The sequence below is a fragment of the Podarcis muralis genome, chromosome 7 (assembly GCF_964188315.1).
Source record: "Podarcis muralis chromosome 7, rPodMur119.hap1.1, whole genome shotgun sequence".
NCBI lineage: Eukaryota > Metazoa > Chordata > Lepidosauria > Squamata > Lacertidae > Podarcis > Podarcis muralis.
The window spans coordinates 60,931,986-60,945,470 of record NC_135661.1 but is presented as its reverse complement, the minus strand read 5'-3'; the positions used below and the strand labels follow the sequence as shown (position 1 = coordinate 60,945,470).

Here is a 13,485-nt window from a genome sequence, read left to right as displayed (position 1 = left end):
CAGCACTAACACCTTTATTTTTTATAATCTCATCTAGGAGCTGTGTTCATCACCCCAGCCCAAATGGGGTACCCTGCAGCATACCCCAGTTTTCCAGGCATGCCACCCCCCAGCGGCATGATGGGTGGCATGATGGCACCACCAGTTGGGGTGATGGCACAGCAAGGAGCAGCTGGCATGGTGGCACCCATGGCGATCCCAGCGGGTTACGTAGGCGGCATGCAGACAGCAGTCATCGGCGTCCCCAATGGGATGATGCCAGCACAGCAGGCTGGGTACGTGGCTGGCATGGCACCCGTCCCACCCCCCGTATATGGGGTGCAACCAGCACAGCAGTTACAGTGGAATATTGCCCAGGTAAGAGTGGGCATTGGGGGCAAGGGTGGCTGCTGCATAACTCCTTTGGGCATGGGGCAAGCTCTCTTGCTTCCCACAAAAACAAGCTGCCTGCTCTTACAGACAATGTAGAATTTAGTTTTTACATTTCTAGTCTGCTCTTTTTTCAACGAATTGGGAAGCCTGAGAAATGGGTGTGTGGATACAGGAGATCAAGGATGAGTGAGGGGAAGCCTGAAATGATGCAGCGATTTTTAGTCAGTAGAGTTACTGTACTTTTCCGTGTATAAGACTGTGTTTTTTTATTCCAAAATCATGTTCAAAATTAGGGGTCGTCTTATACATGGGTAGTGCATTGTGGGGCCATGGGATAGGTTGTTGCCACGAGTTGCAGATTGTGATTGGTGGCTGCTGCAAGGGCTGTTGTTGATTGGCTGTCGCTGCAGCAAATGGCCGGTCGATTTTGGCATTTCCGCCTTAAAAAAGCTCAACAACTCTTGCTCCCCCCCCCAAAAAAAAGCTCAACAACTGTGGGCAGTCCTCCCCCAAAAAGTACGTACACAGAAAAGTACGGTAGTTGACAAATAAAATTGCCTCTCACTTTTTGTGTATTCTCATTATATAGGTAGTTCTCTGTGTAACACTTCTCAAAGTTTCTTAAATGAAATGCTTGAAACAAATGGAGGCTGGGAGTTAAACAGGGTGAGGTGGGTGAGCTTTTCTGGCTCTTGTGTTCTACTTGTAAGAGGGAATGAAATGAGATACTAAAATAGGGTCTCTCATATAGGTGCCTTTTGGGATTGAGAGATACAGTGGTACCTCGGGTTAAGTACTTAATTCGTTGTGGAGGTCTGTTCTTAACCTGAAACTGTTCTTAACCTGAAGCACCACTTTAGCTAATGGGGCCTCCTGCTGCCGCTGCGCCACCGGAGCACGATTTCTGTTCTCATCCTGAAGCAAAGTTCTTAACCTGGAGCACTATTTCTGGGTTAGCGGAGTCTGTAACCTGAAGCATATGTAACGTGAGGTACCACTGTAGAGGTTTGGGTAATATGCTGACTGAATCCTTCAGTAGCCTGGTAGCCCTAACTAAAACATATGGAGGGAAATGCAGGGTTTTAACTAACCTACTGCTTGTTTTCCCTCTTCTGCTGCTTCAGTAGCCTCCCCCCACCCCCATAATCCCAGCCAATTGGGGATCATGTACGGTGTGTGATGACATCACATCTCTTATGTGCTGATGTGGTGAAGGGCAAATGAAATACATTAGAATACATTGGTTGCTTCCTTTTATAGCTACAAGGCTCGCTAAGAACTATTTCACAGTCCCCTCAAAACATTGCTGTCTGTGTGTTGGGGGTGGGACTGAGCCTGATGAAGCTTCATTTGGCTCAGCCCTACCATGCACATGTGATGTCTGGCCTTTGCTCAAGGCTGGGCATTGCAAGAAGGCATTCTGCCTCTCTTAAGCAAAGAGGCAGCCGCCTTCTTGGATGGTTTGGATCCAGAGACAGAACATCAGGCTCCTGTGGCGTTCAATCCATCAGAACGCCAAGCAGTAAGCCATGGAGTTAGTCACCAACATATTCTGAAAATGGATATTTTTCATAACAATCATGACCTCCCTGTAAAGGATAAGAAATTGTGGAACCTCATTAAGTCCATTCTGAGAACCACCATGGTCACTAGCAACTGGTTATTGGACCTAGATGCTAGCAAGTCCAGAAAAATGAGAGCAGCAAAGGTGTCATAGCCAGCTGAAATCTGTTTACAGAGCAGGAAATTTAAGAGGTGTGTGTAGGACAGGGATGAGTATCCTCTGCAGCACTCCTGACCGGCCTTCTCCAACCTGATACTCTCCAGATGATTTGGACTGAAACTCCCATTAGCCTCAGCCAACATGCCTTAAGCGTCAGGGATGATGGGAGTTCTCAGCCAAAACATTTGGAAGGTACCAGGTTGACGAAGGCTAATTTAGAAGTTGCTGGGCTCCAACTCCCATCATCCTGGTTATCGGCCACGCTGGCCACTGCTGATGGGAGCTGTAGTCAAACAGCATCTTGAGGCTCACTGGTTCCTCATCCCTGGTATTGTAGAATGGGCCTTCTGACCAATTTCTTGCCTTCTCTCTCATTCAGATGACGCAGCAGATGGCTGGGATGAACTTCTATGGCACAAATGGAATGGTGGGATATGGACAGTCTATGGGCAGAGGAGGGGCCCAAGGAACCAATCAAACCCTCAGTTCCCAGGTGTGGAAATAATACACCAGGATTTTGGACCTTTTGTTTCTTCCTTTGCTTCTGTTTTCTTGTTTGAGGGGTTTTTGTTTGTTTGTTTGTTTTCCGCATTATTAAAAAGTTGCTCCCTGAGGTTATTTTAAGGTTTTGCTTTCCATTCTGGTGATCTTGGCTGGACCTTCCCTGTAATAAGGGAAACCTTCTCTGCTGCTTTCCAACTCCACATCCATGGAACTGATGATGGAACTGGATATTTCACTATCTTGGCTCTTTAAGCTATGTGAGCGTGCACATAAGGTGGGAGGTGGCCTGTATTTCAGAAATCAGGCCCCTTCTCTGAGGTTTACGATCTCTTCTCCCCCCTCCCCCATACCAAAAAAAAAAGTTATCTTGCCTTCATCCTTTTGCCTTTTTTCCACTGAACATTCCATTTCCACACACACACTATGGAGTTTTCCAGAACTAATTCCACCTTTCATGAGCTTGAAATTTATTACCCTGGAGCTGGTAGAATTCCCATGAAGCCCCTGAGCACAAATCTTTTTTTCTGGAACTGTGAACAAGATGGGGTGAAATTGGCGCCACTTTGAAACAACTGCTTCTTCTTTCTAACCACCAGTGGTGGCGACCTATTTAAACAACCTCTCCTCTCCCCGCCTGCCCACCAATATTTTCTTTCTTTTACATTTTAATGACCTAATTGATCAAAGGGCCAAGACTCTGGCAAGTTTTCTCCTTGCACTTTTTTTGCACTTTTTTTGTTTTCCTGTGTAACACACACACTTGCCAGCCTGAAAGTTTTAGTGGTGGAATACAAACTATGGGACTGGGGTGGTCTGACTTTCCTCAGCAACTACACAGAGGAAGAATATCCAATCTGTGGTTTTGAAAGAAAGCATAAATGAAAGCTAGGCATCTTCTGTCTACTTTACCTTGTGTATATGTAAATTCCTTAATAAAAATATTGCAGTGAAACCTTGTTTCTATCTTAACTCATTGTGTTAAAATTATTTTAATACTTCTACACATGTACCCAAATGCATTAAGCATTTATGCTGAGTGAATTTCAGTTGTCTCTGCTAATCAGCAACTAATCAGAACCATGCATTGGTTTTTGGGGTTTTTTTGTTTGCATGGAGCATCCTGTGTATGCTTTTTTGCCTGCTAGGTAGAACTCATGCATGTGTCCTTGGTGCTGTGAGCTTCTGGCTCTTATGAATTCAAATCTGTTATCTTTAGTCCAAGGTGGCTCACCTAGAGTGTTGTAATCCCATAAATATAGTTACAAGGTCCTGGCAGCCAAATTTTAGGATGTTAAGCCCAGGACCTCAAAGGCATTGCTTTCATTATCGCTGCCTGGACAAGGTCTGACAAGCAAATTAACAATGAGGCTGGTGCTGGGAGGAAGGACATAGATTTGGTAAGCACTGAGAACATTTTGGGACATGTTGGACTTGTTGAAGGAGACAGGCTTCACTCACTTGGAGATGTTATGGGTTTTTAAGTGACCTCTTAGGAAGGGAGCTGTCTGCTTGGAAGAATCTGGTTTGGGAAAACTCACCCTTTAGGGATGGTGTTAAGTGTTTCAGATCCTCAAACTAGGGAGGGGTGAACTTGGGCAATGAGCATACAGAAACAAAAGACTAAAGAGTCACAAGAAAAGTTGTGCAGTTAAAAGAAGCTTTGAGGGACCTGAAATCTGGTGTGTGAAGCAAGCATCGAAAAACCTCCCAGGAAAAGGTGTAAGTGGACAATTATCTAGAAAGTCCACCATGGCCACATCTAATTTCAAAACAGAAACTTCTTCAACATGAGACTAGTTAAAAAGGAGGGAAGTAAAATTCCTCAGTGTAAATCTGTTAAACATTTTACAAATGACACAGTATTGATTCTGTGTCTATCAAGAGTCTCTCTTTCATCATGGCAACATCAATTACTCTGAACTTCCTGCCCATTAACATTAAGCATGCACCCTTGCTTATACTATTTTAGATACCTGCCTTGTGATTATTTTATATTGTCTTGTTTGTGCTGCTCAGGTGTGCTTTCATTAAGCAGTTTATAATTTTTTTAGATGGATAAATAATCAAATGCAAGAAGGCTTCCTTAAAGAAGTGGAAGTCTTGCCTAAATGGAGATGATAAAAGAGCACAAATTCCAGAAAAACAAATGCATGCAGGTTGACAACACAGCAAGGGGGAAAACAATTTCAAAGCTAAAAACGTGTGTTAAAGCAGATGTTTCAGATGCAAGAAACGTTAAGCAAGATCATTGAACCATTTGATGACAACAGTGTGAAAGGATTAATGAAGGTGGGATCATATTGTGGAGAAGTTGAATGAATCACTTCCATCTTTAGTGTGGCGTACACACAGGTAGACTATTAAAACCAAGTGTGAATTTATGCAAACACCTACCTTTGGAGCTTATTTGCATGGGTGCATGTACTGGATGCATGAAACGTGTAGTCAAGAACTGGAAATACTACTGGCGCAACTTTTCCAAACACAGTTTGCAGTCAAAACAGTTTTCAAAACTGGCTTTAATTGTCTTTACTTGCTGCCCAAATACTGTACATGCATTTAACAAGCCAAATGGAGAGACATTAACTTTTTTTTTAATCCATCTTGTCTCCTTTGGAAAGAGGAGAAAAAACTTGTCAAGAATGTTTATACAAAATTGAGCGTGCACCCTCAAAGCTGTCAGTCCTGCTGCATATAAACCCACAGAAAAATACAAGAGTTCTACATTTAGGAAAGACCACATCACATAGAAAACATTACAGAGCGCAGGTATAAAATTGCCATTTGTGTGTTAGTGTGTGTGATGTTTCTTGGTTCGTAAATAATCAAATTTTCCACTGCCCATCGCAAGCTCATCCCTTCTTGTGCTCAGTGTGACCAGGAGATTTTGAACTCTAATCTCCAAGTGTGGGGTTTTCCCTTGTATTCAAACTTTGTAGTAACTCTATCATGCAAAGGCCATTATATATATTTTTTAAAAAAATGATAGCCAAATAGGAGATATTTGAAGGCAGGTTGGCAGTTGTATTGGTTGACTTAGAGCAAGGATGGGAAAACTTTGGCCCTCCAGATGTTGCATCAGCATCAACAAGCATGGCCAAGGATTATGGCAGCTGTAGCTCATCCACATCTGGAGGGCAAAAGTGTTCTCCACCTCAACTTAAAAAATATTGACTTTCTACATACTTTAAAAAAACACACACCCCAAAACCACAATTTTTAAAACCTGATTTAGAAACCTTTTTTTGTGCTGTATGGTGAAGACTACCATAGCTATTCCTTGAAGGAGAACTATATTTGGTCCATATATTTAAGCAAAAGATTTGCACCTCCCAGACAAATACAGTACACTGATTGGAATAGAATCATCTTTTGGCTTTCGCCCTGGTCCAAATTTTATTATACAGTTATCAGCTCAAAACATGTACCAAAATTCATATTTTGGGATAAAATATATCTAGATGAAATACTTATTTAAATATTAATTTTTGTAAAGATCTGAAAATAAGTTGCAGATTAATGCCAAAAGAGGGGGAAATGGTTATGTGAAACTGACACAGGCCAGAAATAGACTGATCCCTGCTTCCCTGCCGTATTCTAACTCCTAGTGATTGTTCGTGTCACCCTTGCTTAATTAAACATTCTTTGCTGTGATTGTGTCACACACATACCCCTTCTGCACTCCTCAGTCATGTAAGGCTTCTAAGTCAATCTTTTGTTCCTCATCTCCCTGTCTCTATGGAAATGTCCCATGGCCCATGCTACTTTGTTGACAGAGGAAATGTGGGTGAGGTGACGGATGTGCCTGCTTTCCAGTTACTGCCCTTGAAGCAAGTCTGAAAACTTAAGCTAGAGCAGAATGCTGCTGCCTGACTATTGGCAGACGCAACGTGCCACAGTCGCATTACACCTCCTTAGAGAATCTGCATTGGTTGTTAACCTAGGCAGGGCTAACCTGTGCCATTCCAGATGTTGGGGCTCCAACTTCCCTCAGCCCCAGCCAATATGCCCTGTAGTCAGCTGTAGTCCCACATGTTGAGCACCAAATGTCAGCCACCCCTGGTTAATCAGCTCAGTTCAGGGTTCTGTTTTTGACCAAAAGAACCATAAATGGTTTAGGTCCAGATTCTCCCATGGGGAATCTGTTTCCATATGAACACCAATTTAAGGTCTACTGCTGAAAGTATAATATATAGAAATCAAGTTGGCCTCCATGAAGCAGAGCTTTTTTCTGTTTTAGCCCCAGAACTTTTAGCCTATTTGACTCCCTCTCTGTCATCCCTTTTGAAACAGATTAACATCTTTTTCTGTTATGCATTTAGAAGTGCCATCTGCTAAGATCAGGAGTAAGCAACCTAAGGCCCGGGGGCTGGATGAGACCCAATCACCTTCTCAATCCGGCCCATGGACGTTCCAGGAATCTGTGTGTTTTTACATGAGTAGAATGTGTGCTTTTATTTAAAATGCATCTCTGGGTTATTTGTGGGGCATAGGAATTCATTCATATTTTTTTCCAAAATATAGTCCGGCCCACCACATGGTCTGAGGGACAGTGGACTGGCCCACAGCTGAAAAAGGTTGATGAGCCCTAGCTAAGATGCTGCTCAGCTCTGCTGCTAATGTGGTTTTTACAGTGTGTGTATGTTTTGTATGAAGTTTAATTACTTGTATACTGTTTTGAATTTTTTTATAAAACTGCAAATATATGAATTCCTGCACCACATCTGCCATGGGCAGCGATTCTGAAGGAATCATATTCACAAGGACTCTTTCCTTCAGGGAAGCATTAGGTCTCATTTTAAAGCAATGGCAATATAAAGAGTTTCTAAATCAGGTTTGCATTTATCAGTGTCTCTTTTTATTTAGATGGTCATTTTGGGAGTGTTTTTTAAATTGTCTTATGAATAGATCTCAAACCTTACCACGATTCTAGTTCCAGAACAGCTCCAGGCCAAACAGGATTTAGAGGTAGAATTGCCTCCCGTTTCCATTGTCACACTCTGGGAATTCAGTGGGTATCACCTGTGCTATTTTGCTAGTTGCTTTGTTTAAAAGGGATGGGAAGACCAAACTGATGGGGAGGTGAAGGATTTTCATTCAGTTAACAAATACGGTACGGTAATAAGCCCTTTTTTAAAAAAAGAAGGAAAAAAACCCCAACAAGGCCACCAACATCAAAAGTGCTAACAGTCCAGAGCTGTTCTCTACTAGGCCAAAGCCAGGTGCACAGTCTTGGGGGAGACCATTGCACCCAAGCCCAGTGAGAACAAGCTGTCATCTCTGGCATCAGGAAAGCATTGCTTCGAGGTCCTTGCTATGAATATCGGAAATACAGTCCTCCATTCCAGCAAGTGCTTGGAATGTCTAATTGACAAACATCTTTCTCTCTTCCCCTCCCACCCACCCACCCACCCACCCCCTAAATGTGGACAGAGACCAGTGACTTGAAAACAACCTCAATTAACACACACATCACCCCTTTGCCAACACTCCTCAACAGTTCTGAGGCTGCTTTTTCACGCCAAAAACTACTACTACTTTTTTTGAAGTTGTGGAACAGACAAATGGCTTCTACAAGACCTACTTCTCAACAGCAACTTCAATATGAACTCTAATAACCATTGTTATTGCACATGTGTGCTGACTGCGTCCAAAACATCTGGAGGGCACCAGCTTGGGAATGGCTACCCGAGTGGCTGCCTTTTATACAGCTTGTGCTGAAGTGCTCATAATTATCTGATACTCTTTCAATTGTGATTTTATTGTGGTTCTGTGGACTCCTTTTTTGTAAACTTTTTTAAAAAGTGAAATATACATGATGGCAATAAATAAACACACACTAGTAGACAAACTCTGAATCTGTATCTACTCACGGGCAAAGCAAATGGGGGAAGAGATGTGCTAATGGAGGCTTCTCACAGCTGTTTCTCAACACCCACAGTTTCCTTTATCAGACAGACAAACACTTGAAACAAGTCACAACATATTAGTAATTAAAATAATGAGGTATACAACCAATAACTAGCAGTTAACTGGAGCAGCTAGTCTTGTGCTATTAATTAACAGCACAAGGCCAAGACTGTTGCTGTTCACCATATCCACTCCCAGAGGAAATATTCCAAATGAGTCGCCCCCCTCCGCCTTTGTTTTAACCATAGATCCCAATTTTACTTCCACATTCATGCATTTCCTGTAACCTGGATTAATGTATGGGGCAAATAAATACCAAATTATTAATTCATCAGATATACTTCCACCCTACAACCCAACTGTCCTTCAGGATGTGCTGGGGAAACTGCTCAAAGTCCCATTTATTAGTGGAATAAGATTGGGAATGCAGAGTCGCTGCTTCTTGGTAGCTTGGTTTCCAATGAAAGGAGCTCCTATGAACCCATTGCCCTTAGCTTGCAGCAGCTTTCTTTCCTACAGTATTACTGCCACCAGAATGGGTTGTGTGTCCCCTAGAAAATTGTTTAGTGCAAGAGAATCTGGAATGTTTTTTTCAAATACCATTTGAACCTTTATATTTTCTGTCCATGGATGCATCCCCTTGCCTACAAAGATGAGCCATTAGAAAAAAGTTTTAAATGTGTTGTGTGTTTTTTAAGGTCTTTGAACGCATGCATGAAACTAATTGCTTTTTTCTTTGGATGCCGGCCAGTGCACTTATGTTTGGAAGCGGACATTAAAATATAGAGCTAATCTTAATTCACACATTGCTGAACAAATGTGGGTTGGGGTTCTTCATGGTAAGAAAAGCAAAGAAGATATTCCACCACCACAGTTTGTTATGGGCCAACTGATAAAGCCTTAGCCCATATGCTGACATGTGGACTGAGTGGTTCTATGCCCCAGTTTGCACCTGTGACTTGTCTTCATACCCTTCTTGAAACATCTCCCACAGAGACCAGCCTTGATGTTTGGTGCAGTAATTGTGGGTTGAGTTAATGTACAGCATAGCAGTCCAATGATTGCACTAATGTGTGGCTGGCTGCAATGTGAAGCAGGTCAGGTTTTTCATGCCTATCAGCACTGGCTCAAGAATACTGTGTCCATCTTGGAAACTGATTTGTCATGACTTCACCATGTGGATGCAAGAGGAATGGAGAATCGTTGACCCGCTTTCTGTCTGCTGCCTGGTGCTTTCAGCCTGGCAACAATGTTCCAGTTTCATCTGAAGAAATATCTGGTGAGATGTGTTTAGAAGTGATGCTCTCTTATTCTTGTTTTTCCAGAGCATGAGTGCCATTATGAAAACTTAAGCCATGTATTACAAGAGAGTTCCTTCCTATTCTGGCCCAGAGGCATTAGGTGCTTCATGAATATTCTTCCAGCTGGTGTAACTTGCGGAACTAGTCAACTAGTCCACTATCTCAATGGTCTTTCCTACTTTGCTCACAAACAAACAGTGGGCTCAGTGATGCCTTTGGCGGCAAATCTCGTTATGGCCCTCTTTTGGTTTCAAGAAATAGGTCTATTTGGTTGCACAGTTCTACTATTGGCACAAGAAAGTAGGTGGCTTGGACAGCCAATTGAATAACTTTCATGTCATGACCTAAGTGGTGATTTAGTCGTTTTTTCCACCTCCAAACAGATCTGTTCACTTTTCTGCAAGAGCAAAGTTGGATGCATTGGTTGTCATAAATGCTGATGGACAAAATAACTTAAAGTAGTTCATGCTTTGCTATATCTTCTGCAGTGCCCACACCTGCAGGTACAGCAGGAGGATAGCAAAAAGCAATCAATACAGATGACTTGACTAACACATCAGTGAGCATCAGTTCCTCACCCCCGCTGAAGACATTCTAACATTAACCAGAGAACGAGCACCTTGGGTGCAAACCAACATATTGCTTATTCTGGGGGTGGGGTGGGGGGGCGAGGGGAGCCACAATGGACAAAATACTGGAACAAAGGCCTGAAATGGCCAAGGAGAACACCCAGACCAATGGAATTTCATCAACTCTCTGAAGGCTGCAGGTTTGCTGAAATTGTAAATCTGATGCCTTTAAACATGAAAGCACATAAATTACAAATCCAAAAGATCAGAAAGGTTTAAAGTTGCTGAAAGAGGGTTACTGTGCAGATCTTTGTGCCTTGTGAGGGCAGAGACAGGATCCCTTCAGGTCATCATCAGCAAAAGGTTGCCATCCACTTCATTTCAATGGTGGAAATGATTCTTTGCTGTTTTCTTATCTCTCTGAATCTAACTCTTCTTAAGAACTTGGTTGTTTCATGCTTGGCTAGAGCAACAGAAGAACCCATATCTTATCTTGTGCATTATATTATGAAATTTCTTGGTGAAATGTGCTCCTTACCACTAATAATAATTTCTTTTAAAATCTCAATTTGAGCACTGTTGGATTGAATATGAAACATCCAAAGCTACCTGGCAAGCAGAAATTGTCCCAAAACTTCTTGTTTGCTTCTGCAGTGACAAGGGATCCTTCTGTTTTAGATCTCCTACACTACGGTCAGTGTGAAACTTAAAAAACATAGGAATAATGAAGAAGAAATAATGATTTCCAGTAGTATCTCCCCTGAGTAATTTCATCAAATTTTAGTAGGCACCTTCATTAAAAGCTGTAATTCTCAGTTTTGCTACAGGAACTGGCCCTTGCTTTGGGTGCCAGATTGCTACTTAAAAACACATGAATACACAACTAATAACCCAGTCCTATGCAGGTTTACACAGGTGTAAAACCCCACTGGGAATTCACTGGGGACTTACTCCCTAGTAAGTGCATGTATGATTGCAGCCAGAACGTTTTAAATTCAAAACAGTAGATTGACAGAACCACATTCACCCTTATGAGAAAACCACAATGTGCTATTCAGATATGCCCACCAATAGGGTTTCAAAGAGGCATATTCTACCTTGTCCAGTGAAAGCTTCACCTTCTATTTGAATGCCAGCGGTTTGACATCCTGCCTCTTGGGTTGCAAACTGGACCCAGATGCAAAGGCAAAGACCATGCAAAGATGAAACTGCAAAGGACACCAATCTCTGGCATTATCTTGTGTGCATCTCTCAGCTGAAGCAATGCAGTGCTATTGGGCTCTTGCACAAGCCCCACAATTCCAGTGGGGCTTGGATGAGAGATTGGATTATGCCCAAAGGCTAATGCCTTGGTTGGAGTAGGAGAAACAAATTAAATTGTTCATAAGATGAGAAAGCAAAAACAGGAACCTTAATATGCTTTAAACTTAACAGTCATGTCAAATGCACCATTTATAGCTCCCCCCCCCCACTTCACAACTTTGGCAGAATCACCTGTCTTCCCACCATTTATATGCAAGACAAACAAAACTCTGATTGCTTGCTCAACATTTCCAAGGCTTGCACCCAGAAATTCAGGAGCAAAACTGTCTACCCATATATTGCAGAGAGATTTGTGAGCACATGGCAGGCTACATAATGTCTGAAGATGCTACATTCCTTTTTAAAAAGCTGAATAGTGCTTGATTTCAGTCAGTCTTTCTTTTTTTCTAAACAAAAATGAGAAAAGCTCTACTTTCTCCTTCAGAGATATGGAAATGAAACAATATGGAGCAGGAAAGAAACATATTCAATTAACATGCTACTTGCAATGGGATTAACTGAGTCAGGTTGGAGATGTGTCCCCCAAAATGCATTAGAGATGTGAGAAATGGGTGACTCCTTTTCAAAGGCAATTTGTTTGAAAGTGATGCAACAGTCTTGAAAATGGGGAGCCAGTCACATGACTTGCCTTTTATCACATGTTCCTTTCCTCCCACCCCCATCTCCTTTTAATTCCTCCCCCACCACATTCTGGAATTATCTCTTCCTATAATCGCATACCTGCAGGGTGAGTGAGGGAACGCCTAAAATCGTTGGTAGCAGTCTTCCCTCTGTGAAGAAGTAGAAGGAAGGGTGATGGGAGGGAAAGACATGGGATATTTACAAACCATGCTACCAAATTTGTGGCAGATCAGGGTGTCTCCTCCTTTGCTTTCCTTCTTTCCTCCCAGTCCATCCTTAAGGGCAAGACGGACTTATTGAACTCTCTAGAGAGGACTGGGAGAGACGTCGCGTAAGGGGTCCGATGGTGGAGTCCGCCAGCGAGGAGGTGGGAAAGAGCTTGTACCAACCGGTCACCACACTGGACAGGTCCAGCTCTTCTAGAACGATCTGGGCCATTCCCATGAAGCACTTATGGTCCATGCGCCCATAATCTCCCCAAACAATCACCTACAATGAAAGAGAAGGAGGACTTGAACTGCCAGCAGAACTTTGCTATGGGGAGTAAAAAGTAAGGGGGATGCCTACCAGATATGCCACCTAGAGAAGTTGGGAAGGAATCTGTCCACCTTCTGCTTTTTCAGACCACATGATTAATCCTTAGGATACCCTATGTTTCTAGCCAACTCCCTAGTTCTACACATCGGATGTATTCGCACACCATCCTAAACCATGATTAGTGCTTCACAGATAACATGAAGATCTTCCCCAAAAGCATTGCATTTGAACCAGGAATTGTGGTTTGTTTCGCTCCAATCAACCCATGATTGGTAAGCCAAGAACAAACATTAGCTTCAGATCATGGCTTGTTTGAACCCTGGTTCAGATGTAATACTAAGCCAAGGACTGCGGTTTTTTGCTCCTTCTCCCTAGCGGAGCAAAGTGGGAGTGATCTGTGCATTGTGATAAACCATTCGCCGTGGTTTACTGTGAGGTGCAATACAGCCGCTGAGTGACAATGTAATCCACAGGACAGTCCTATCCACCTTCACTCTGAAGTGAGTCACACCATTCAGTGGGATTTATTCCTAGGCAAGCGTGAAGAGGGATTGCAGCAAAAGCAGTTTAAGCTGTGCAATCCTATACTGACTTACCTGGGAGTAAGTCCCAATGAGTTCAGTGG

At 42.7% G+C, this 13,485-nt stretch overlaps 2 protein-coding genes across 7 annotated transcripts in view; one reads left to right on the top strand and one right to left on the bottom strand.

Annotated features, from left to right (window-relative positions):
* Positions 1-3,551, top strand: part of SMAP2 (small ArfGAP2) — a 28,886-nt gene extending 25,335 nt beyond the window's left edge. For all 3 annotated transcript variants that reach the window (XM_028738986.2, XM_028738984.2, XM_077931928.1), the window contains 2 exons: positions 38-357; positions 2,475-3,551. In XM_028738986.2, coding sequence (XP_028594819.2) covers positions 38-357; positions 2,475-2,600 — 446 coding nt within the window. In that variant the 3' untranslated portion in view covers positions 2,601-3,551. The remainder of the gene's footprint in view (positions 1-37; positions 358-2,474) is intronic.
* A 1,549-nt stretch (positions 3,552-5,100) lies between these two features.
* RIMS3 (regulating synaptic membrane exocytosis 3) overlaps positions 5,101-13,485 on the bottom strand; it is a 62,487-nt gene continuing 54,102 nt past the window's right edge. For 3 of the 4 annotated variants that reach the window (XM_028738989.2, XM_028738991.2, XM_028738988.2), the window contains exon 7: positions 5,101-12,812. In XM_028738989.2, the coding sequence (XP_028594822.2) occupies positions 12,600-12,812 (213 nt within the window). In that variant the 3' untranslated portion in view covers positions 5,101-12,599. The remainder of the gene's footprint in view (positions 12,813-13,485) is intronic. The other variant, XM_028738992.2, reaches the window with a different exon arrangement.